Genomic DNA, 27931 nt, shown 5'->3' on the forward strand with positions numbered 1-27931 from the left:
AAAGGAACGGCTCTTGGATCAGCGTGTGGGGATGCAGCTTGGTTATCTGCAATACATTAGGGGAGTTTGTTCTAAAATTCCGTAGTACTCATCGGTTAGTTCGTTTCTGGCCAATTGTAGAAGGTTGGCCGGAGGGAATGGAACTTTGTTTTTGGGAATCCCGGTGAGTATGTGACCTTACCGATTGCAAGGGGTGGTTAGAACATATTTCGCTCTGTGGTTATTTCCATTAATCGTACGCATAACGTATTTGTTCTGAGAGAACGTATTCTCTCATTGATGGGGGGTATTTTTGCGAGTGGGTGTACCAATACCGACGGATATCTCCAGTGCTTCCTAAGGCACTTTCTGAGTATTCTGCGTTCGCAACCGAGGATATTGTTGGTATATTTTCGGTTTAGTGAGGCATAGAGGACCGCCCTGTAGTCGATAATGGGTCTTATGTATGTTTTGTAGGTGTGTAGGAGAGTCTTGCTTGATGTGCCTCCAAACGTTCCAGATAGTGCTCCAAGGAGTTTAGCTCTATTTCTTACCTTGTTTAAGGTGTGTTGAATGTCAGTGTTCCAGTTGAGTGTCCTGGTAAAATGGACCCCCAAGTAGACCACCGACGGGCGATATTCAAGAGCTTCTCCTTGAAGGGTTATTCTAGCCCTTTCGTTCTTAGAACTTTTAGGGTGTCTGAAGGCTATATTTGGGTTTTTGTTGGATTGAGGGTGACTCTCCATACAACCCTAATGAGTTCTTCTTCTTTGGCATTATAACCCTGTACGGGTCTTTGCCTGTCTGGCTATGTCCTTCCATTCAGACATATCTTGTGCCCTTCCCCTCAATTGCCTTACATTCATAGTTTTCAGGTTATCTTCCACATCATTCAACCATCTCGTTCTGGGCCTTCCTTCATTTCGTCTTCCTATCGGCTGCCACTGTAATATTTTCTTTGTTCTTTTTATATCTTGTCTCTGGACATGTTCCAGCCGTGACAGTCTTTGACTTTTAATAAAACTTAGAATATCGTACCCTTCATTTAATTAATTAATTTCATCGTTTCTCTTGATTCTCCATATGCCGTCTTCCTTTTGCACCGGGTCGTATGCTTTTCTCAGTATCTTCTCTCGAATGACCTAAGCAGGGGCGTAAAAGAGGCCCCTGCAGCGTGAAGTTTGCGGGGGGGCGAATCGATCAGGGGCCCCATCTTGTCGTCTGATATTATGTAAAAATCTGTTATAGGTATATGATTTTACTTTGTGTGTTTAAATTTAAAAACGTAAATTTCTAAATAGGCGTATTCGGCCAGTTAATCATCTCATATCTAGAAACTTACTCCTTTCCGGTCTCACGAACTTTTATGGTGACGACAATAAACTATAATGCTTTGTACGTGACTATTGAAAGATTTGAGAATTGCAATTTGCCGAATTTTAGAACAATATTTCTAAATCTAGAAACGGGTTTTCTCTTTAATCTTTACCTGCGTTTAGTATTTCGATACAATTATCCAGAGGCGTAACAGAGGCCCCCACAGCATGAAGCTTACAGGGGGCCCCAATATGTCAAGGGCTCCATCTTGTCCTCTAACATATGTAAAAATGTGTCGTTATATTATTTGCATACATACGTTTTTTAAGCAGTGCAGTATTGAAAATGAAGTTGTCCATCCGAATTAATAAAATTGTAGATATAGTCGCTGATAGTACATAGTGCACGAAGAAAATTGTTCATCTCATAGAATAATACTATGTACTAATATGTACATAATCATTTAGTAATTTTTGTTCTATTTTATTCTATAACAATAAAGATGAAAAATGTAAGTCGTCATAAAAAACGCATGTATACACCAATAGCTTAGTAAATGACAGTTTTGGAGTGAAATTATCAACGTCACGACGGACGTATTTGCCTGACTATTTCACTAGACTGTTTTTAACTGATAAAACTTCATAGCAACGGATAATTTCCTACTGACAAAATTATGACAGATCCGTCACGAAAGTGTCCGGTCATAACAAATAAATAAAGATTATATTTCGTTGATATGGTGCATTAATTGTCTCGTGAAATAGTCTTGTCGAATATCATTCGAGAGAAAATTATATTCCGGCAATATTTTCTCCTGGTTTCATTCAAGTTCGTTGCCTTTTGGTAATTTTCGCTTATGAAATTTTAACAAAATCACTCGACTGACGTCTCGTGATTTAAGTCAAAATTTAATTCCCGAAAATTGCCAGGCAACAAACTTTCATACCAGTCGAAAATATTGCCGGCAAAATTTTCTCTCTTGTGATATTATATACGACAATTTGGATTTAGGTCCGAGTTACACTCCACTTCAAAGTTGGATCTATTCCGTTGATTGCTTTTACTTCGGGGGTGACACCCCTCGTTGGGGTGAAAAACATACGTGTAAAATAATTCCGGAAATGCATAAATTGACTAATTATAAGCAACTTTTGTTCTATAGAGTTTCTTTATCTATGTTAATACTTTTCAAGTCATTTGCGAATGAAAATGTTTATTTTTTAACAAAAAAACAACGTTTTCAGACGGGTTTTCGGAAATAGCTCAAAAATAAGTATTTATCTAATTAAATACTTATTAGATATCGAAAAAATATTTGTAGCAAAAATGTAGCATATAAGATACAAAAAAAATGGTGTACTTATTCATGAAGTCTATCGACACAGTAAAAGTAGGTACAGTTGACGCTTATGAAAAATTATTCTTATTCGTCCAATTCCAAATCGAATATTTCAACCTGGAATAACCAAAAAATAAAACACTTTTCGGGAAAAACTCATTAAAACTTTTTTTAAATGTTTCAAAATAAAGCTTTATTTTTATTTTTTATAAAAGTTTCTAGCACCAAAACTATACGAGTTACGCTCAAATAAAGTTGGCCCCATTTTTGGTAAAAAAATCGTGAAAATCTGCCCACATTTCGCATCCCAAATAAAATTTATCGTTAGCGCTTTACCATTTACTTTAAATATTTTTTATTGCTTATATAATCTGTAAGTTTCGCCGGTTCAAAGTTCTTATTTTTGAAAAAATTTGGTTTCATAGTAAAAAAAGTTTTTTTATTTTGGAAAAATGCCTTTTTTTCAAAATAACTTAAAAAGTAAGTATGAGTGATACGAAAAAACTCAAAGAGTAAAGAAATGTAGGTCTTGCTTTTATAAATATTTTGGCTTTATTTTGTTTTTCTGTAAGACAAAAATTGGTTAAGATATGGCTGTTTAAAATTTGCATTACTCGTGATTAGTGACTCGTTCAAGCCCTTTCAACTAGAACCCTTTTAAAAATAAGCACTTTGAACCGGTGAAACTTACAGGTCATATAATAAAGTTAAGTAATTTGTAAGGTGATAATGATTAGTTTCATTTGGGGTGCTAAATAGAACTCGAAAAGTCTTGAGTTGACCACTTCGGTGGTAACACTGAAAATTAGACGGTATCGCCATATTTTACGTTCATTTACTGGGCTATAACACATATTATAGGTATTTGTTGCACATGTTGCATTTAGTAATTTTTTAAAGGGGCCCCATTTCCAATTCTGCGGGAGGGGCGACGGAGTTTGTTAAGCCACTGGTCCTAAGTTACCTTATCTTGTTTCCTAGTAAGAGCTGACTATTTGAATTGTTGTATATAGGTACGAAAAAAATCTTAGCTTACCAGCATACAGTAAAAAGTGTGAATGTTTGATTGCATTACCAATATCATTTCTATTTGACCGTTATCGTTTATATTTAGACATGTTTGTTTCTTTTAGGGCTCCGATACCAGCGCATCTACCAGTTGTTATGCCTTCATCATGCTTGGTCTGCATCCACACTTACAGGTAAAGTTTCTAAAAGTCTAGCTCCTATTAGTATAGTTTATAAATATAAAGACATATATTTATTTTATTAATGACATCAATTTTATAGGATAAGGTTTTTGATGAAATAATGGAAGTAGTCGGACCTGATGGAAGAATTGAAGGATCTGATTTACCAAAATTAAAATTTTTGGAAAGATTTATCAAAGAGACTTTAAGATTATTTCCTGTTGGAGGTATTTTAGCGAGAGCAGTTGACGAGGATATTGATCTCGGTAAGATCCATGTAATAATAGTACCTATTTTAGTCTTTGAGCCCACAATTAAAAAAAATATTACCTCGCTCATGAGACTTTTTTTATTCAGATATTCATGTTGAGGCGGATAACTTTTCTATTTCGGAAAATTTTCGGGAAGGGGGAGTTTCGTACATACAGTGCGCTGGAATAAGTGTTACCCTCCCACCTTATTAACTTATTTATTTTTAGCATATAAGCAAAATTCTCGGACAGGTCGTTTTTTAAAATAATCATAGTATATTACAGCATCAATGTTTCGATCTTTACGCGACCCCTCTTCAGGTGACAGGCATAACTTCGATTTTTTTTAAATGGGAAAGTACATCATTTGATACCTCATTTAAAAGCTTCTGAAATACTGGTTACAAAAATGTATAACACTTCAAACCTTTTTGAGAGCGTAGGCGCAATATTTCGGTCGAATTATTTATAAACGTTGCCTTTTTTCGAATCCTGAGAAAAGTAATAAGTATTTTTGAAAAATTTAAACGCAGTATGAAAGACTATATATATTATTACCAAGGACAGAAAATCATTTAGAATAAACAAAATCGTTCTTTTGAATGATATATTTGAAATTAAAATCAAACTAAATTTCCTCTTTTTTCCACCCATGTGACTTATTAAAATAAACATTATAAAACTTCTCAGGAACTTTAGACCATCGATAATACTGTAATATTTTTTTCTGCGTTTCAATTTTACAAAAATGCTTATTAGTTTTCTCAGGATTCGAAAAAACTGAATGCATTTAAAAAATCGACCTAAATTTTGCGCCTACGCTCTTAAAAGAGATTAAAGTGTTATACATTGTTGTGATCAGCATTTCAAAAGATTTTAAATGAGGTGTCACATGATGTACTTTTCCATTTAAAAAAATCAAAGTTATGCCTGTCACCTGAAGAGGGATCACGTAAAGTTCGAAACATTGATGCTATAATATACTATGATTATTTTAAAAATCGACCTATCCTAGCGTTTTGCTTATGTGCTGAAAATAAATAAGTTAAAAAGGGGGTAACACTTATTTCAGCGCACTGTATATAGGTTTCTAAACTTTGGTGCGTCGGACAATATTACCAGAAAATTGTAAGAATTCTTATCAAACAATCCTGCAAAAAAATAATCATTTATGACTCTATCGTGCGCCCCCATAGGGGGGTACGCATCATAAAGAGTCATAAAATGTATATAAGCTAATTTTTGCAGGATTGTTTGATAGAAATATTTATAATTAACTGGTAATATTGTCCGTTTTAAGTCCAGTTGCCGGACGCACCAAAGTTTAGAAACCTCTATATTTACGAAACACCCTCCTCCCGAAATTTTTCCGAAATAGAAAAGTTATCCGACTCGACTGAATAACTGAATAAAAGTCTCATGGGGGAGGTAATAATTTTTTTATTGGTGGGCCCAAGACCTATACCAAGCTTATCATTTATTTTTTATTTGGTAGTTTAAATTTCTGAATATTTAAGAGATAGTAGATGGGAAGAAAATAAGCAAAACTATAATAAAACTGATATACTAGAAACATGGACAGATAAAAACAAAATTCATATATGTACAGTAGAACCCCGATAACCCGGAACTCCGGCTAACCCGGACCGATTTTCATCAGACAATCATTTCAACAATAAAAATGTACTATCCGTTGCAAGATAATTCGGATGGAATTCCCCAGATTATTTTGTGCTTGATATCGGCCCAGTCTCTTAATCTGGGGAATTTCATCCGAATTATCTTGAAAGGGATAGTATGTAATATATTTGAGAGATAATATGTGTATTTGTGTAATTTTAACTATGTATACGATAGTAAAAATGACTCATGGCACACGGCGGCGGCAGAGTGACGGTCATTGTCTCGGATTTATCAGAAACAACAGGCAGCTGTTATTCCTTTATTTATTTAAAACTGTCTTAGCATTGTTTAAAAAAGACTAGAAGACTATTTAAAAAATTCTTTTTTAAACAATGGTCTTTGTTTTTACTCTTCATAACATCGTTCCGATTGTGACTGTATTGTGTGTGTAACAGTCTTGTATTGTTTGCTTTCGTTTGCTTAGGTTTGTGTTTGCATGTTTTTAATAATTTAGATGTGTAGGTACTGTGCATATATATATATATATATATATATTTCATGTTATTTCAATTATAACGGACTTTATCGGTAAGTATACCGTATTTTATTCATTTTTACCATATTATCCGGCTAACCCGGATTTTCGATAACCCGGATCGGCCGCGGTCCCGATTAATCCGAGTTATCGAGGTTCCATTGTAATCTAAAAGATAGAACGGAGAAGAAGAAAGGAAGTTAAACATTACGAGTAAACCACAAACAGATGAGAGGGGCAAAACAAATGAGAAAAGTAAAGAATCTGCGAAATAACGGAAGGATCTGATTAGATCAATATTAGAGAATGCAAAATGGAATCTACATGGGGTATTCCCATCTCGGCTCACTATAATCCTTTAGTCCTTTATGATACCCCAGGCACATTTTAAAAACGTCCCAGGTCGGCTCGAAGATTAACAGGTAGGGCTTAGTACCCCATTAGTAGGTATAATAATAATTTTATCTTGGAATTATAGATTAGGGAAAATTTCTTATTAACAGAAATTTTGGGTTCTTTACGAATTTAAGAAACAGTTTCTCTTGGTTGGAAATGTTGGCCGTGGAATCGATTTCGCTACTGATACATAGGATAAAGCTTGGTTAGATGTTTGAGACATATTGACTGTTTAGGTATCTGCTACGACACTGCTCAGGTAGTCAAAAACAATTATTATTTCTAGTTGAAGGTACACCAACGTCACTGTTTTTGCACTATGTTTTACAAAGTACGACAAAATACAGACCGATGTTACTCGCTCGACACCTCGTAGTGGAATCGATGTATCTTTCAATTAACTACTAATTCAGTATTCAGACAAAATAGAGTATAATAACATCTTTAAAGGCCAGTATAAGTGAAATGTTTAGTCAAAGAGGAAAATTATTATTGTTGTGTGAACGTTATAAATTTAAAGAGCAAAAACGAAAATTAGCTTCAGGTGAAACAAAGTGGAGATATGTAAGGGATAATTACAAAGCTTTCAGCAAAACAAGTGGAGAAAATATTACAATTACAAAACACATTACGACAATTAGTTTTTTTTAGGACAAAACAATTAGTTTTTATTTTTATTGGGCTATGGATAATTATACATATAGATAATTATATCTATTTAATAAAGTTATTCTATAAATGTATTTTTTTCCATTGAGATGTAAAATTATTTGATAGTAACAATTAATATCCCATGAGCCGAGCTGGTATATTTTATATCGAGCAGTTTTAGTCTTTGCGCCGACTTGGGACATTTTTAAAAGACCTACCTGTTTCTTGGACCGAGATAGGCACTGCCCATCTACATAAATGCAATGACTGGGGGAAAATAGAAGAAACGAAAATTAGGAGCCGAGAAAAATTCTGCAGATATCATAAAGAGGAAGTTAAGTTGATAATAAACTAACAACTACTTTATAAAATTGTAGTAAGAGAAAGAGAAGAAATTATCATCTACATTTTCTATTACCTCATTCATCTCTTTTTCCTTGTCTTTTTTCTTTTTGACATAATAAGATATTTATGTATTCACCGATCATTATCTATCGACATTTTCTATTAGGTGACTGTATTATTCCTGCTGGAGTGTCAGTAGCATTTGGGATATTAAGAGCTCACACCAACGAAGCATATTGGCCAGATCCCTACAAATTTGATCCTGATAGATTTTTACCTGAAGAAGTTGCCAAGAGACATCCTTGTGCATACGTTCCCTTTTCATATGGGCCTAGAAAATGTATTGGTAAGTCAAGAGCAAATTTATGTTTAAGATTTAATCCAAAAGGACACCGCACACATCTTATCTTCTTCTTCTACGGCACTACAGCCCAAATTGAGCCTTGGCCTCCTTTGTTTTTTATCTCCACCCTTGCTTGTCTGTGGCTGCTCTTCTCCATACACGGACTCCTAAAAGGGCTTGTGCGTCGCTGTTTACTGTGTCTTCCCAGTGCTTTCGTGGCTTCCCAACCGGTCTCTTTCCTTGCATTCTAGCATTCAGTACTCTTTTTGGTAGCCTATCCTCTCCCATTCTTATCACATGTCCGGCCCATTGTAATCTTTGTATTCTAATGAAGTTTGACAGGGGTGTTTCCTTATAAAGTTGATAAAGCTCGTTGTTGTATCGACTTCTCAAGATTCCGTTTTCCCTCACAGGTCTTAGTATTCTCCTCAGTACTTTCCTTTCGAATGTGTCGATTTGTTTTTGGATGTTTCTTTCAGGACCCATGCTTCACTGCCATAGCATGCTATTGGTCGAATTAAGGTTTTATAGATTCTCATCTTTGTATTTCGGTGGACACTTTTAGACCGAAATATATGGAAGAGGGCAAAATAAGCTCTGTTTGCCTGCGTTATTCTCTTCCGTATTTCTCCATCTTCTGATCCGTCGGCATATAGTTCTACTCCCAGGTATATAAACTTTCAAACCGTTTCAATGTCATCTTCATGTATAATGTTTTGTGGGAGTATATTTCTTCTCGTCTGTATCATTATTTTTGTTTTTTCTGTGTTAATTTCCAGACCTAGTCAAGTCTAGTCTAGTGTTTTACTCATAATATTAATATCATCGGCATAAGCAGCCAGTTGAACAGTTCGCTTGGTCAGTAGGTTTCCTCATCCAGTTTTTATTTGCCTAACCGCATACTCCAGTGCCAGGTTAAACAAAGTTGGGGCCAGCCCATTTCCCTGCTTTAGTCCCTGCAAAATTTTGAAAAAATCTGTGTGGTGGTTTTGTATTTGCACGCATGCCTGAGTTTCATCCATTGTGGCTTTAAAAGTCTAATTAGCTTGTGTGTTATTGCCAATTCAGTCAATATATGGCAGAGTTTGTTCCTTTTGACTGAGTCGTATGCCCGTTTGAAGTCTACAAACACGTTGTGAACATCAACATCGTGTTCCCATGCTTTGCTCAAGATCTGTTTGACTGTAAATATTTGATCCAGTGTCGATCTTCCCCGTCGGAAGCCCGTCTGATACTCTCCAATAATATTTTCTGCTAGTGGTTGGAGCCGCTGGTTTATAATATAGATACGTGAGGACTTTATACGCTGTACTTAGTAGAGAAATTCCACGGTAGTTTTTGCACTGGAGTTTGTCTCCTTTTTTATAGATCGGGCATACTATACTTTTCTTCCAGTCATCGGGTATTTTCTCTTCTTGCCATATGTCTTTGATGAGCGCGTGGATGTGACTTTCTAGGTGGTCGCCACCTACCTTATACAATTCTGCTGGTATTACGTCAACTCCCAGGGCTTTATTGTTTTTCTGGGCCTTAATAGCTTCGAGAACTTCCTCTTTGGTTGGAGCTTCTACTCCATTCTCTACTTCATTCTCTTCTATGTAGTTCGTACCCATTTCATCTTCCATGTCTACTTGTGTCTCAAGTAGGGTCTGAAAATAATGCTTCCAGGTTTCTGTGACTTTCTGTTGGTCACTGATTATATGCCCACTGTCATCTTTACATAGACTTTTTTGAGGTTTATACCCACTTTTTATCTTTTTTAGGTATTCGTAAGCCCCTCTAATTTCGTTGTTTTTGAAATTTTCTTCCATTTTTTCTATTAATTTGTCCATATTCAAAGGCTCGCTTTTTATTTCTACATATCTTGTCTGCTTTCCGTCTTGTGACTTCAAATGATGTTCCATGTCTTTCCTGTGTTCTTCTTGTTATATACATTTTGTGTGCTTCATTTCTTTCCTCTATTGCTTGTGCACACATCTAATAGAAAATATAATTTCACTCAAATGCAATAAAATTTACATGAATAGATTCGTCTCGAAATTATAATCATTTCATATCATTGCGCCAACTCTGGATATTGATTAATAACGGCCTAAATTGATATAAATAAATCTAAAATCAAATGGGTAATGTACGTGAGTTAGAGAGTGAAAAGAGATTAGTTCATAAATATTTCTGCAGGTATTAAGGAAGAGGCTTACTCTTATCTTATATATAATAAATTTGGTATAATTTGGTCAGTCGTATCAAATCATGTAGTTCCTCTAATCGGCCTAGCCCACCCTGGGTTCAATATCCACTACTAGACTAATAGTATTTATGATGAGTTTTATGGACTTCAAAAATGTGATTTCTTTGAACTTTAATTAAAATGTACGCCGTTATTAATCAAAATTCAAAGTGGGCTCAATTATATGGAATGATTTTAATACGAATCTATTCATGTAAATTTTTGTTATTGCATTTAAGTGACATTAAATTTTCCATATGATGTGTGCGGTATCCTTCAGTAAATGCGTTGGCATGATTCAATATTTAAATTAATTTGGTAAATATATAACATTCTATTGTTTTTAGGTCTACAATACGCTATGATGGCAATGAAAACCCTAATCGCTACTGTTGTTAGAAAATTCAGAATATCTACATCATATCAAAGAGTAGAAGACATTAAACTCAAAGCACACTTAGTACTGAGACCAAAAGATGGATTTAAGGTTTCGATGCAACGTAGGGCATGAACTAGTTATAATATATTTTCACATTTATTATCATTGGTATTGGCTATTATACAATACAATCAAAAATATTAAAATAAATTGTTTTTATTATTCTTGCCTAGTTTTCTCTCCTATATATCTCACCTTCTTGGGCATCTAAAGTTCTTGGTCAGATCTGCCCTTTCTAAAAAGGTAGATCTGCCCATACTGGCTGTCCGACAGGCCTCCCTTTTCTTCTTTCTTTTTCGAGCCTTGACTTTAAGGGGATTTCGAATAGCTTGCCTAATGTGTTTAGCAAACATAATATTGATATGAAAACACCCGGTTCTTCCATTTTTTTCCGCTTGTTCCGGTTTGTCGCTTTCGATATCGTGAAGAATTTCTGTCTTATAAGAGAGTCGTCCATTATATTTTTCACCCATTCAACCTTTTCCTCAGTAATGATTTTTGTTATTTCGGGCACAATTTTTCAGGTGGTGTCTTCCCTGTCTTTAGTGCCTTTCCCGCTTCGATTATCTCTTTCATCGTTGGTGCTTCTGTGAGTATAATTTGGAATCCTTCCGATGAATTATACAGGGTGTTCAGAAACTCTCCTGACAAACGCAGACCGGGTAATTCCTCAGGTAATTTTAAAACAAAAAGGAGTAGGTACCAGTTTTCGTTTTTCTAAATGTAGAAGCGTTCTGGAGGTAGGTAGGTATTTAAAAAAAGCTAATTAGGTACAAGACGCCATCTTTAAAGAGCTCCAGCTCCCTTACCAAGTATTTTCGGACTAGGTGAAATGGTTTAAATTGTGTTAAAATTATCTGAGGACTCTCCGGTTTTCGTTTGTCAGGAGAGTTCTGGACACCCTGTATAAAAAAATAATCATAAAACTTCCAACCGACGTACTCGTATACACTTCCTGTTTAAAATGTTATTTATTGACATATCATATGTCACGATTCACGAAATGTCAGTGTCAGTCAGTAGTGATGTCATTATTATAAATAAGTAAAAGTGCATTCCACACTGCATATTAATTTATAATTTTATCGAATAAGAGCAAATTTTATTACTTGTAAGCATTAATTTTGCGATATATTTTAAATAAGTGTCTAAAATGCACAAGAAACAAGCATCGTCTGACTCGCTTGAAATCGCTCCCTTACGAACTTTGGACGATTTTCTATTAGAAGCGGCTCGTTTTCAGATTCCAAATGTGAAAGATTTAGAAAAATGGGGCAATAGGGTCACTCAAAATTTGCTCTACTACCAAACCAACTACTTTTTGATGTCCATACTAATTTTCATCATCGTGGGGTAAGTAATTCTTAAAATTTATTTGTGGATCAACTAACAGGCCATGAGTCAGTACAGTTTTGTAGCAGAGGGGAAAATCCCTTAATCACAATTGAAGGGTTTGGTGCAAAAAAATTTTTGTCGAAATTGAGTTTATGACATTTCTTGCCTTCAAAAATACCTCTGGGCAGTTTGGAGCAAAGCCCATGTGTGTAAGAAATTCAATGTAGAACAGCGTGGACGGTTATTGCACCAAAAATGTCTATAGCATAGTCCATAGGATCGATATAAAATATGCACATTGTCCTCAAAACTATGCAATGTGCATTAAGACGGTTATTGCACCAAGCCCTTTAACACGTTGACGAACAGTGCGTCAAATGTATAAGCAAGTGTTGTGACACTATATGTATTTTGCAAAGTAGAATAGGGAAAATGCAACGTCTACAGATGTGTCACATTACATCAATCAAAATTAGATGTCTATAGACGTTCTGTCCTTCAACGTGTTAATTTATGTGCAGGTCTATAAATTTATTATCACTTTTGTGTTTTCTTGGCCTGTATATTTTACCTATCTTCTTTTGGTGTATAAAGTAGATCTTATTTTTCTATTTTCTTTTAACTAAAGAGTTATAAGTTAGATAATCATCATCAGGGAATTTTCATTCCGGATGGAATGTTTGCCGCTCTTACTTAGAGCTCTCTGATTCTCTTATTACCGTGAATCACTCTGCATTCCATTTATGTGTTGTTAAAGTTTGTTGTGTGTGTTGTCAAAAGAAATAAGATAATTTTTTTAATAGCGCTAGTGTTATGTATTTTGGGAATTTAAGTTAATAGCAAAATATATCAATTAATTGAGTGTATTTGTGTATGTAAAAATATGTTACGGTACCTTGGATGATGAGTGAATGCCCTTCTTCTCCAGTTGACTAGACTCTGCAGTTGAACTGCTTTTCTGGCATTTTTACACTTGGTATTAGTTAAAACATAAAACTGTGTGTCATTTGTGAAGGTTAATATATTACTTTGAGGATGATTGCCTAAGCTTCTTTAAGTGTGTAAAGCTAACTGTCCATTTGCGATAAAATCTCGAGATTAGCCTCAAGGTGTTGACCATTTGAGATCAATTGCGGTTTCGAGATTGGCATGGGAGACTCGCTGGTGACTTCATCAGCCACTAGCTTTTATAATTGCATATATGATTGTGCAAAAACAAAAAATAAGGTAAAGAAAGAAGTGTTGGATGAGAAAATGGATGCATCATCAAATTAGCTTGGGAGCCCTTTAAGCTCTCGTAAATGAGTCACGGTTGAAGTATGCAAAGCAATTCAAAAATTTTATTTGACTGTTTTTAGATTTAGTAAAACACCAGATTTACAAGAATGTAAATTTTATTGAATACTCATCATACAAACTCATTTTTTTCACAGTTTCTGTATAACTTGTGGTTAACATTTCATAAGAATTCATTTTATTCATAAAGAGAAATTAACCCGGGAACAGTTGCACTCTTTTCTGTCACATAATCGGTCACATGTTAGGTTTTATCTAACAATATGAATTTAAATACGAATTTACAACAAATTTTTATTTTTTTGTATTATTATTTTGAGTATTTTTATTTACTTGTTATGTCAGAAATATCCATTTCTAACAATTATTAAAGCTAATTGGTTCTCAACAAAGCCATAAATTCAACAAAAAAAGAAGAAGAAAGAAAAAAAACTAAACCTCTGCATTACTACACCCTTCCTTGAAGCACTTGCGAGTGGAAAGTTATTAGCAAAATTTTTCATCAAGTTATCACGGAAATGGATAAAATGTTAGATTTTTTCTAATGATGCGACTGCTCCCGGGTTAATTGCAAAATTTCATCATCATCGGTCCAATGGCGCTCACTCATTTTTTAGCTAGTCAATATATACTTTTTCACTAAACACCAACCTGAGACTAGTCTCAGCTCTTCTGGCATAGACAGAAGACTGGAGATTAGATCTTAAGATCATAAATAATCATGTCTACTTGAAACAAGCGCAGTATTTGCCACAAGTCACAGCTTGTTTCGGAGAGTACTCTGAGACCCATATACATTTGTGAGTGCAGTCTCAAGATTGGTCTCAAGATTATTTTGTCTCAAATGAACACTTAGCTTAAGGGGTCAGTGCCTACAGGACTCTATATAAACGGATGTTTTATACAACAGGGTACACATAGTGGTGCTTCAATAACCAATATTTACAATTTCTAAAGGGTAACAACTCAATAATAACGTTCTGTGAAGATGTCACACAGTATATTTTATTATATTATAACAGTAATTATTTTAATTCCAAAGTGTAACAATTCGAGTTGTTACCCCTCTTTTCTCATAACTAATGATTCCTCAGATTCCTGCTTTGTTACACTTTGGAACTGGTATATCCATATTTTTCTTTCAAATATCACTCCCATTGTATATCATGCCACACAAATAATAATCAATATACAGCAAAGTAGGAGAGTTGTAGAAGTGTAATGCTGAAAAACACTTTACCATATTATAGGTAAATTATCTATTTCGTTATAAACAAATGTAGATAAAATACAAACTCTAAACAAACTTCTAAACAAAATGCCATGTGGATCAGTCTATAAAGATTCTTACATGATACTGATACTAACATTGCGACCAATTTTTAGAACTGGGTATAACTTCTTAAATTTTCATAAGAGACTAAGTTCTTATATCACTGATGTTTTTTAAGCTGATTATGAAAATCAAGATTTGACTTATTATTTATTATTATTTCTGCTGACTATTTTGAATGCACAATTTTCCCACAAATATAGATTGTCTCCTATCTGTTGGTCTACTTAACTCAAAATGCCCAAAACTTTACTTTAAGTTTTACCCTGTGACGACAGAACTAAACGTACATGCATAGAAATCGGCCCACTTAAAAATTTGGTCATTTTTAATGTCTAATATTTCCTAAACCTGTTGGCCGATTTAAGTGTTTTTTTTAACATTTTATAGCTTGATTCTTTAACAATACCACTGTAATAATATTGTTGCTAAAGAGGTAAATTTTCAGTGTATACCGGGTGTACCAATCAAACTGTGTTTTTTTCTCAAAGTTCGCATCACCCTGTGGAATATGCTAGCATTTATAAAATACTGAAATTAAAACCCAACTATAGCCTCAGGTTTTCTTAACATTCTGTTTTTTGATTCATTCGTTTATGTTGGATAATAAAAAAGTTAGGTACTTTAACAACTAGACATGTTCTTCATCAATACACGGTGTTTCTAAATAAGTGCGACAAACTTTAAGGGGTAATTCTGCATGAAAAAATAATGACCGTTTGCATCATAAACGTATGTCCGCAAATGTTTCTTTTACGAGATACGGGATGTTGAACTTTTTCTTACAAACTGACGATTTATTTATTGCTTTAAAACCAGTTGAGATATGTAAATGAAATTTGGTGGGTTTTAAGACGTAGTTATTAAACATTTTTTGACATAAAATTAAGAATTTAATATTCACCATTAACGCGCATACGTGTAATGTGACTGATCATATTACCCGTATGCACGCTAATGGTGAATATAAAATTTTTAATTTTATGTCAAAAAATCCGCAATAACTATCTCTTAAAACTCACCAAATTTCATTCGCATATCTTAACTGATTTTAAAGTAATAAATAAATCGTCAGTTTGTAAGAAAAATTTCAACATCCCGTATCTCGGAAACGAAACATTTGCGAACATACCTTTATAAAGCCAACTGTCATTATTTTTTATGCAGAATTACCCCTTAAAGTTTGTCGTACTTATTTAGAAACACCGTGTATTGATGAAGAACATGTCTAGTTGTTAAAGTACCTAACTTTTTTATTATCCAACATAAACGAATGAATCAAAAAACAAAATATTAAGAAAACCTGAGGCTATAGTTGAGTTTTAATGTCAGTATTTTATAAATGCTAGAATATTGCACATTGTGATGCGAACTTTGAGAAAAAAACACAGTTTGATTGGTACACCCGGTATACAATGAAAATTTACCTGTTTAGCAACAATATTATTACAGTGGTATTGTTAAAGAATCAGGCTATAACATGTTCAACAAATCACTTAAATCGGCCAACAGGTTTAGGAAATATTAGACATCAAAAATGACCATATTTTTAAGTGGGCCGATTTCTATGCACGTAAGTTTATTTGCAGGTGTATATAGAACTGTTTTGGATTATCGTGGAAACGAATATTTTACTGCGCAACATAAGAAGAATGAAAATAAATTGCTCTAATAATTATTTCAATAAAAAGGATCTTAAAAGCAATTTACTTTCGTACTTCTTATGTTGTACAGCAAAATATTCGTTGCAGCGATAATCCAAAACAGTCGTATATTCATGGAACTGACTGTACAAATATACTATGTTTTTAGAGTTATACATCCCATTAAAATGGCTTGTGGAGTATTAGCAACTGCTGTACTGTTTATGATATTCTTATATGTTACCAATGAGAAAGTAACAGCAGCACAATTTAAAAGGAAACACCCAATTATTTCTCTCATTATTGTTTTTGCTGGAGCCTATTTTATAGCATATATGCTTCAATCTCTTATGGTTTTCCTTCTTGGAGTTCTCCTACCAGTTGCAGGTAATATATTAATTTGAATTTTATAAAAAAAACTGTTAAACATTTAATTTCTAAGATGTTATCAAACTATAGAGTCAGAAATCATCAGAAACAATACTGAATATACAAAGTGTAACAAAAAGACAGGTCATAAATTAAATCGCATATTCTACTACCAAAAATGGTTTGATTGAACCTAACTTACCTTAGTACAAATGTGCACATAAAAAAAGTTACAGCCCTTTGACATTACAAAATGAAAGTCGATTTTTTCCAATATATCGAAAACTATTAGAGATTTTTTATTGAAAATGGACATGTGGCATTCTTATGGCAGGAACATCTTAAAAAAAAACAGTGAAATTTTAAAATTTGTTTATAATTTACATTTTTAGGTATATTTTGTTTCTTTCTCCCATTCCTTATACTTTATACCCTTTCAGGTGTCGGATAGGTATATGTATTTTGAAAGATATTAAAAAAGAAGCCACATCTCCATAAAAACTGGCTTATCGAAAAAATACTAAGAGACAAAAAAGTTTTAAAAACATCTTGTTTAACTAATGGCATCATAATAATAATTTAATTGGAACGTACACAAACATTTGAGGCTTTAAAGGAACAAAACCCCCATAAAATTTTTATGTATTAAAAAAGAAGCTGCATCTCGATGAAAAACTGGCTTATTGAAAAAAAAATACTAATAATAATACCGCTGTTTTATACCGCTCACGTGGCTTTGGAATTATAGCAGGGTAGTCTGCTATATCTAGGGCCTACGGAATACAAGAAAGGTAACAGGGCCAGTGCTAGGCTTCAACCGCCTATTATTACCCCCGGTTTTACACAAGGTACTCATTTTATTCAGGCTGAGTCAACCTCAATAAAAATACTAAGGCAAAAAAGTTTTAAAAAACATTGTGTTTAACTAATGGTGCCACAATAATAATTTCATTGGAACATACACAAAAGTTTGGGGGGGGGGGGGGGGTTTAAGAGAACAATTACATTTAACAAATTTAACAAATCTTTATGGGGTGCACAAATTTCATTATCAATAAAAAATCTCTACACACACCGGCAAAATTAGCTAAACACCTTAAAAATATGACGTGTTTGATGTCTCGAATTTTCTAAACCAGTGGTCCAATTTAAGTGATTCTTTTAGTATGTTATAGCCTTATTATTTAAGAATATCGTTGTGATAATATTGTTGCTAGACAGGTAAATATCATTTTATACCGGGTGTACCAATCATACTGTGTTTTTTTCTTAAAGTTTGGAACACCCTGTGGAATATTCTAGCATATGTAAAATATTAAAATTAAAACTCGATTGTAGAGTTAGGCTTTCTTAACATTTTCCTTTTCGATTCATTTAATTATGTGGGATAATAAAAAAGGTATGTGCGTTAACAATTATCCATGTTTTTCATCAATAAATCCTCCTAGTAGGGGAGGAAAGTATGCTAAATTTGCAGTTACTCGAGCATTATGGGGACCTATTGGATTGTGTAGAGTATGTGCTAAAACCAGAAAAAGGTTAAGTTAAGTTTTCCATATAGTGGGGGACTTTTCATTTTTTAATTTGATTTTCCATTTGAAACAATCGTTTTTTTTTCGATTATAGCGCGATCTATCCATAATCCGAAAAAATGTGTCAAATAAAAGTTGCTTATTTTTACGTAAAGAATCCAAATCTGTAATAAACATTGGGGCTCCTATTTAAGATTTTAAATTAAATCCCCCACCCCCACCTGCGTGGGGCTTGTGTTCGGTGCCATTCGATAGATTTTTCAAAAATATTGAATACGTGTATTTTGCAGTTTTTCGATCTGATGTTCATTTTTCGTCGATGTTGTATATAAAATCATGCAAAAATAAATACTGAATATTACATACTTGATTCAAATGCATGTGCGCTCAGCGTTTGACATTAAAACCCCCCTCAAAGCTAGTTCAACAATCCACGAGAGGTCGTCATTGTGACATTGTTTATTAAACTAAGCAGATAATGATGGTAGGGGAGCCCAAGCAGGGATTTTTGCAGTTACTCGAGCGCGTCAAATTATCACATGGGGAGAAACCTTGTACCCTGTAAATGTACCTATACCATATATTGGTTCTTAACCGGGGAATTCATTAAGGGGGGCCGAAAAAAAATCTATTAGAAAAACTCGAAATCGTCAGATTAAGATAAGTTAAGTACATGCAAAATAGTGTATATTTAAAAAATCTGACGATTTGAGCGGGGCTAAAAAAATGGGTGAGTCACAAAGTTTCACAAAAAAAGCGAATATTTCGCGAAATAAATGACAGATTGAAAAACTAAAAAATACGATATTTTTCAAAAATCCATTGAATAATACTAAACACGTCACCCCACGGAGAGGGGTGGGGAGTAAATTAAAAATTTTAAATACGATATTTCGCGAAATGAACATCAGATCGTAAATCTGCAAAATACACGTGTTCAATATTTTTCAAAAATCTATCGAATGGCACCAAACACGACCCCCCACGGAGGTGGGGTGGGGGGTTACTTTAAAATCTTAAATATGGGCCCCCAATTTTTATTGCAGATTTGGATTCTTGACGTAAAAATAAGCAACTTTTATTCGTAACATTTTTTCCAATTATGGATAGATGGCGCTATAATCGGAAAAAACGATTGTTGGAAATGGAAAATTAAATTAAAAAATGGAGAGTCCCACACTTTATGGAAAACTTATCTTACTTTTTTTGGTTTTAGAACCCACTCTTCACAATCCAATAGGTCCCCATAACGCTCGAGTAACTGCAAATTTAGCATACTTTCCTCCCTTACTATGAGATTGATTGATGAAAAACATGGCTAGTTGTTAAAGCCCATAACTTTTTATTTTCCAACATAAGCAAATGAATCAAAAAACGAAATGTTAAGAAAGCCTAAGGCTATAATTGAGTTTTAATTTCAATATTTTATATATGCTAAAATATTCCACAGGGTGGTCCGAACTTTAAGAAAAAAATACAGTATGATTGTTACACCCGGTATAAAATGGCATTTACCTGTCTAGCAACAATATTATTACACCGATATTCTTAAATAATAAGGCTATAACATACTAAAAGAATCACTCAAATCGGACAACAGGTTTAGGAAATTCGACACATCAAACATGTCCCATTTTTAAGGTGTTCGGCTAATTTTGCTTGTGTGTGTAGTTTTCGATATATTGGAAAACATTGATTTTCAATTTGAAACTTCAAAGGGCTGTAACTTTTTTATGTGCATATTTGTACTATTATGTGCACATTTGTACTAAGGTAAGTTAGTACAACTATTTTTGGTCCCAGAATATGTGATTTAATTTATGACCTGCCTTTTTGTTACCTCTGTATATATAATTCTATCTTCATTTTCAGCAATCTTTGTCCATGCCTCTTTGAGATTGAGAAACTTAAAAAACAAGATTGTTAACAAAGTAGAAAACTTGGGACTTCGGACAACACCTATGGGGTTTTTTCTTGAAGAGATGGGATTGGAAAGTGATCTTTTCTGAGAAACGGTGTAAAGATTCAAGTTATCCCATTTGTGATGGTTTCATGTGATTCTTCAGAAGTGCACTAGACTGTTTTATATCAGTATAAAAAATTACTATAAGAATACCTTAAAATGGGCTACTAATGTTGGGAAATCACGTACAGAGAATAGAACATTGGACCTTTCCAAACGAACTAATAATAAAACAAAGCTCATATAATAAACAAATTCTTAATTTCAGCTTTATTCCTAAATTTATTATAGAAGTGCAAATAATGACTTTTATGTGACACATATACTATTAGGTTTGTTCTAGCATCAGTTTCAAACGGTTTGAAACCATCAGCGAATAGTCGACCAGCGCGAGTAGAGGGGATAGCACTGGTGACTGTATTATGTTCTCTCACTGACCAACTGTTTGCTGACGGTTTCTGACTAGTTTGACTGTTTGCTAGAACAAACCTATTATTAAATCTTACATTTACGATATAATGCAAAGTAAGTAGTTTTAAGCGTTTAGCTTTTAGTGATATATATTTTGAGATTAAGTTGCAGTAATATCAATATTTTTTCAATTAAAATTTCAAAATGTAAGTAATTTTTAACATAAACACCAAATATGTTAAAAAACTAATTTCTGGATTATATTTTGACCATAGCTATGGCCCAAATCATCCGACTTTATAAATGTACTTATGATTAATGCTCTTTCTTATTCTCAATTTTCAAGAAAATATTCTATAGTTGCAGAAGCTCAAAAAATATGTTATGCCTTTTTAGCTAGGTCAGATGTTTGTTTGGGAATGTCCACATTCTTTTGCGTGAAGTTAGATTTTAATAATTCATTATGTTAAAGTAACAAATTTTGAATATATTAGTGGTCTTATTGTTTTGCACCAACTTAAGTCTGAGTTTATTTAAACACATTTGTGATAACTAATCCATCACTAACAAATTTAATAACTTACAAAAAAGTTAAATCATTATTTTTTGTAATCATCTGCTTTTAGAACATATAAATGCAATAATAATTCCAAAATTATTAGAATTTTAATGATATACCTAATGCCTAAATATATACTTTAGGGTGGTGATTCCTCTTTCCTTGTTTATTGTGACGTTAATTGAACATTTGATAATATTCCAGTATTTAAAGAATGATTTTCTGACTATTGATTGTAGCAATATTTGCTACTGATCTGTTGAAATTTAAAATTAAAATACCTCATCCAAGCAGCCTATATAGATATACATCCATGTATATTTTTCAAGAATTTTAGTGTAATCTGAATCCATTCTCTTTTCATCTAGATATATTTTCTATTTTTAAGAAATTTTTACTGAACAGTTTTGTTCCATATAGCTTTTATTGTCTCTTATTGTTTTATACACTGAATTCTTCAGCCTGTTTCCTTTAGATTGTATTTTTTAATAGGGGTATGAGTTTTTTATTTTTCCTAATTTTTGTTTTCAATGTTTTTCATCTAATTTTCTTGGGTTATAAGATCTTAGATGCCATAATATGTTACATTCAGTAGATTTATGTCTCTATAATCTATATAATATAAACTGTGTTCTCCTCGTTTTATCTGTATTTATTAAACTTGTTGACTCATTTAAATAAAATTCAGTCATGTCCAATCGCAAAAAGTTATCATAATTTATTTATTTATTAATGACCTTGTTTATGAGAATTGCAACATTAAGCAACACATTGTCATGAAAACCAATATTTTTACCAAAGCTTTAGTGCATTTCTATGTTTCCTGTAAATCTTAGTGTACATTATAATCTACCTTTATATGTCATGTATTTAGTGGGCAGTATCGCCCTAAGTATTTAAGCAAATGATGTGATTAAACTAGCATATAATCAACAAAAATACATATTTATGAAAGTTGACTATTTTTCCATGCAGTAACTTCCTTATTGTAAATAATAAAAAAGCAATTTAACGACAATATCTGATAGTTATAGAACAGGTTGTTGAATCTGTTGATATTATATGCTAGTTATTTAGTAATATCCAAGCGGAGATTTAATGAATAGTATAAACCAGAGGTGGAGAACCTATTACCGTTACCATTGCCTGTTTGGCAATGGTAAATTTTTTTTTGTTTGTTTTCTGGCCTTGATTTTGAACCTTTAGCCACGTAATTACTATCACTAGCTCAGGGGAGTAATGTGTAGTGTGTGTTGAATAAATGTCTTGTTACTTTGAAAAGTCGACTTTATTGTCTTTACAAAGAGACGCTTATTGAATCGGAACGTCTACGGTCCCTCAGGTGAGTACTGATTCCACAAGGATAGAAACTATTTTTTTATTGGTACACCATTTGGTTACTTAAAGTACGCCTCAGCGTGTTTAAACTCGACTTTCGAAAACGCTCGTGTTTTAAAATTACCATGACAACATCAACAGTTTTAAATATTGATCTGACCTGACAGAAGTATGTACCTTGTAACGTCAAATAAATCAAATCTGAATAAAATATTCGTAACAAATGTTTCAAAAGCTTTATTCAAATATTTGAAAATCTTAATTTTTTAAATGAATGAGAAAAGTACAGTTGGTATTGTTTAAAATATTTATACTTCCGTTTTTTAAATCGGAGCAAATGCTGTTCAAATTTATACTACCGACATTCTCGGAAGCCAATGAGGTTGTACTTCCATTAATGGCACTCCCAATAATGTTTGAAACATTCTTTTTATTGGTAATACTCTCTTCAACGTAACCAGTCGCCACAGCTGCCGATTTCCATCCTACTTTTCGTTTTATTTGATCTATTGTCATGCCAATGTTCTCCATAGCGGACGTACGTCGAAACGCATGTCTCGTGTATTTTTCAGGATCGCCCAATTTTAGATAACGTGCAATTTCAAGAGACATGATCTAAATATGTATTAATACCAACTACTTGATTAGTGCACTTCCCTTTATCATACCGTAAGAAAATTCGATATGTACTTACATTTTTAGGGCGCAATAATAAATACTTCTTCACCAAACGCACATAATTAAGTGTATCGCTATCAGCAACTGTAAAATTTCGAGCCATCACAGTCTTAGGTGGTCGGATAGTAATAAGCAATACACATCTTTCTTTCTTAATGCCATGTAAGTGTAAATCGCACAATCCACATCTTCTGCAAGAGGCACAGACATCGCAAATGGCTACCACCATAATAATACAAGGAAGAATACAGGGTAGAAGGAGTCGCGGAAGAAGACGCATCTCCTGGTTAAACAATTTGAGAGCTTGGTTTAATTGCACTTCTGCTGATCTCTTTAGAGCAGCGGTATCGAAAGTGCGAATTGCCGTGATGGTTGCCAACCTTCTTAGAGGAGATGGCACATGAAGAAGAAGAAGGTGCATATGTGAAAAACTGCGGCAAATCGTCTTCCTTGATTACATTCGTCTTCTTTGCCACGTCATTCTTGCTAATTGCCTTCATGAATGCATGCACTTTCACAAAGGATTTTAAATATATCCCTTTGCTTGTCCTCAACATACAAGACCTCAATATCCACTTATACTTTAGGGAGCGTTCAAGTATTACGTAACGCGATTTTTGAAGATTTTTGACTCCCCCTCCCCCCTTTGAAGATTTTTTTACCCCCCCCCCCCCCCCAACCTGCGTTACGTAATACTTGAACGGCCCCTTAATATACAAATCATTTATAAAATTTATAATAAAGAAAAATTCCCTCCCAGCCGGAATTCGAACTCACGACCTTTGGGTCCAAAGATAGGCTCTCTTGCCACTGAGCCAAGGAGGGATTCAATGGTAAAAAATATATCATGAAGTTGGGTATAATTTTGATGTCATATACCATATAAAATTTACACCATGAAAGTAATTTTTTGATAATTCTTACGATTTTTTAAATAATATACAATATTGGTAAGATGTTGAGGTATCGTTTGTACCACAGCAACAATCTTATCCTGGTCTATCTACAACTATTCAAATGTGTGGAATTAGCCATAGTTCCAACTAATCCTTCTTTTTAGAGTATTCCACATATACTCTGTGCTGTTTAGATTCGAACTTCTAAGTGGCCACTCCAATACCGACTTTGCAACTTCTTGGAGGTACTGACGAATTATTTTGGCAATGTGTCGGAATAATGTCACTAAAGGTATCATCTGTTCTTGAGACATTTCCTTATATACCTGTCCAAGTTAAGAATGCCTCCTCGATGGGTTATAAGGGCCATACAAGCTTCCCATTATTTCCCTATTTTATTATACCTCCACCACCAAACAAATACAAATAATGTATTTTACAAATAAAAAATAAAAGGCAGATATCGAGCACAGTCATTTATTCGCTGTGAGCCGATGAGTAGAGGGGATTTGACAGTTTTCGCCAGCGCTGTTAGTGGCAGTTTTGTCTATTGAATTTGAACAATTTTATCAGAAAAGTAAAGTTTCAAACCGCGAGAGAGCGCTACCGACGAAACTCACAACCAATAAAAACAGAGGTAACCTCTAAATTTCACATAAACTTCTTCTTTTTCTTAATGGCTTCTTGCGTAAGCAGTCATCCAGTCGCACGAATTTATATATTAAATATTAAAATTATAATGAATAAAATAAAAAAACATAATTACTTTTACTATTAATTCTGTGTAGTCGTTCAGTAATCATATTTCAGTTCAAAATTTGTGTTTTTCTAGATGAATATCTATTTTTCTCGTTTTGTATATTTCACATACACCAATTTTATCAGAAAAGTACAAGTTTCAAACCGCGAGAGAGCGCTACCGTCGAAACTCACAGCCAATTAAATTAAATCTTGCCAAGTACCTTCGCTCTCTGAGCATCTTCAGCGGTATTTTGTCAAAAAAAAGAGGCTATCCAGCACATCCAGGAATGTCGTAAATATTTACATAAATATTATACAAAAAACAGACACTATACAAAGGAAAAACAGTTTAAAATAATTCTTCTGGAGCTATATTATGGGCAACATCAAGAGATAGAATGTCATGCCATGTACGTGTCCAATTAATTTTGCGGTCGATTGGACATAATTATGATAAATTATTTAAAGTATTTTATAAAAAGCTATTAAACAAAACATCCATCGAAGTGGCAGTTATAGAGGTAATGGATTTTGACAAGAGCTATGAGTCATGCCGAAACAGTATTCTACACAAGTTTACGTGTTATTTACAAGGTCATAGCTCTTGTCAAAATCCATGAGGTCTACCAATGAAACTAAGTTCATGTCAGTAAATCAAACAGTGTTTAATTGCCATTACATTTATTTGTCAGGTTTTCCATCTCTGCTATAAACAATAAGAAATGTAATGATTATATACCTCCTCTTCCCTTTATAATCTGTTTAAGCTGAACATTATTAGTTACCTTTGATGTATAGTATATTTACAGTTGCAAACACAAATAGGCTCAATTATTCCAAGTAAATATTATATTCTAGAACTGTTTTCAACTAGTATTAGACATGGGTAATTTTAATAGTGTAGAAATTATTTTTCATTTTATAAAAAATATAACAAAGTTGGAATATTCGTGTCTTTGCAAAACCTATTTAAAATACAGATATTTTTATCTAAAAGAGAAACATAACAGCTAAAAGAAGATTATCTAAATGAATTTTCTTCTTTTTTGTCCGCTGCAATGTTATGCATATTCAAAACTTCTAGTTTCTATAGTCTTCTAAAAAATACCTTACGCTACAGAGAAAGACGAAGAAATTTTGGGAATTTTTGAAAGATTTCCAAAGACAAATACAGATATTAAATGTTGACGAATAAAGATAATACTAAACTACACTTTTAAAAGTTTTCCTGTACAAATTCACAATTTCGTTAGTAATTCTATTCTATTCTATTCTCCAACTTAAGTTCATTCCTTAGTGTAAAAACATAGTGAAGCATCGCACCTCGCCAGGCACATTGCTACGCACATCGCATCCTCAAAAACAAATTATTTTGTTCTTCAAACATAGCTAATATAAGGGCCGATTTCTCATATCGAGTTCAACTCAAGTTTAACCTGAACTTTTAGTGAACTACAGTTAAACGTCAAAACAGTATTTCTCAATTCCCGTTCAAACATTGTGGTGGTTTAAACTGCGTTCAATTTGAACGCTGAAATTCGGGCGTTCATGAACCCAGTTCAGATGATTTCAGAGATTACGCTTGCCTAGTATTATCATGAAACATTGGGCGCGTTCACCAGATGCAAACGTTGGCAATCAGTTTGCGCTTTATGCTTCTGAACGACTTGCTAACGTCACAGTATATAGAGGTTCCACAGTAAAATCACTCCTCTGTCGGCGCTTTGATCTCAAGAAGTAATACCGGCAGTACGCAATTGGTAATTCACCAGTGGTGGATGCGGGTTTTCCCTGTTAAAATCCGTACGTTTCTATGTGACTTGCTATGCAAGAGTGGGGCAAAAGCGACTGCCAACATTACGCGGTCGCCATGCGCGACTACAGACTTTACTTCCAATTTTTCGGAGAGTGGTTCTACTGTCCCTCTTTATACTGTGCTAACGTCAAACTTGTTTGGAAAGTGGTCGCCATTTTTGCAAGCATAAAATATTTAAGTTGAACTTTGCAAACGTGTTGAAAATTGAAAAAATATGGCGGGAATTTAAATTGTATATATTATAAAATATATTTATAATGGTTTTATATATATATAAAATAACGGCGACTGAAGACATTCAGCTATGTTATTATCTATTAAATCCATTTTCTTCTTTCTCTTAATAAAAAGAATAATTTCAAAAACTTATTTATTGATAAAATTATTTTAGGTTACGTTCAAACCAAACAAGCAAAATGTCAAATTTTAACCTAAACAATAAACCGTTCAGCTCACTGTCAACAAGTTTAAAAATCAAAACGCAAACTGTTGTGAACGTGTTTGCATCTGGTGAACGCAGTCACTGTCATTAAATATGTCAAATTCAGTTTGTTATCAAGCGTTAAATAGATATCTGAGCATTACGAAAACATTATTTGTATTTTTGTTAGATTTATTAATAATTTTTAAAATGACTTTTACTATAAATACTTAAATATAACGTTATTCAGAGATAGCATAAAAAGTTCATACACAATGGCGATATTTTTACCTTTTGCCACCTATTGGAATTTCTCGAAAGCTACTATAATCTAGGGATATTCGCATTACCAACAAACGTTCAGGCGTAGAACGTGTATATAACTGTATTGAACCTCAGTCAGTTGAACTATAGATTAACTTAGTTATGAGAAATCGGCCGTAAGTGCGATGCTCTGTGATGTACACTGTTATTTAAATGTATTCAATGTTTCTTCATCGGCAATCGGCGATGTGCGTCAATATACCAGGCGGGGTGCGATGTTTCACTATAATTTTACACTTGGGCAGGATCTTCGTCACGAAGATGTGATTTTTAAATAGTTGGTTGGTTGAGTGATTTCTGTATTACCCATTCAAATCGTATAATTAGATATATGTATTAGGATTTAAAATATGTTTTACATGTCTTTAGTGGTTTTAGTCAGCCAGTTGGAAGTTTATTGCCAACTTTGATGTATGTCCTAAGATAAACTTTTAATTAAATATTTGTTCCACTATGTTTTATTATTAAATTTCAACGATAATCTTAAATATTTAATATTTTACTCTGTCTATTCGTTTTGTATCAATATTTTATATAGTATTTACTTTTGTTTTGTTATATTTTAAAACAAATTATATTGCTGCTCATATTCTATAGAATTTCATATGGAATTAAAAATATATGATTATATCTTA

General features: G+C 33.4%; 2 protein-coding genes across 2 annotated transcripts in view; both read left to right on the forward strand.

The window, feature by feature from the left end:
• Window positions 1–10805, forward strand: part of LOC126881116 (cytochrome P450 4C1-like) — a 75370-nt gene extending 64565 nt beyond the window's left edge. Inside the window, exons 9-12 of the mRNA XM_050645170.1 lie at window positions 3772–3840; window positions 3929–4094; window positions 7796–7975; window positions 10550–10805. Of these exons, the coding sequence (XP_050501127.1) occupies window positions 3772–3840; window positions 3929–4094; window positions 7796–7975; window positions 10550–10713 (579 nt within the window). The 3' untranslated portion in view covers window positions 10714–10805. The remainder of the gene's footprint in view (window positions 1–3771; window positions 3841–3928; window positions 4095–7795; window positions 7976–10549) is intronic.
• Window positions 10806–11650: 845 nt separating this feature from the next.
• Window positions 11651–27931, forward strand: LOC126881117 (PRA1 family protein 3). Its single transcript, XM_050645171.1, has 3 exons — window positions 11651–11994; window positions 16418–16635; window positions 20022–27931. Exons 1-3 carry the CDS (start codon window positions 11795–11797, stop codon window positions 20156–20158), a joined length of 555 nt encoding a protein of 184 aa, XP_050501128.1. The 5' UTR covers window positions 11651–11794; the 3' UTR covers window positions 20159–27931.

The sequence above is a fragment of the Diabrotica virgifera genome, chromosome 3 (assembly GCF_917563875.1).
Source record: "Diabrotica virgifera virgifera chromosome 3, PGI_DIABVI_V3a".
Lineage (NCBI taxonomy): Eukaryota > Metazoa > Arthropoda > Insecta > Coleoptera > Chrysomelidae > Diabrotica > Diabrotica virgifera.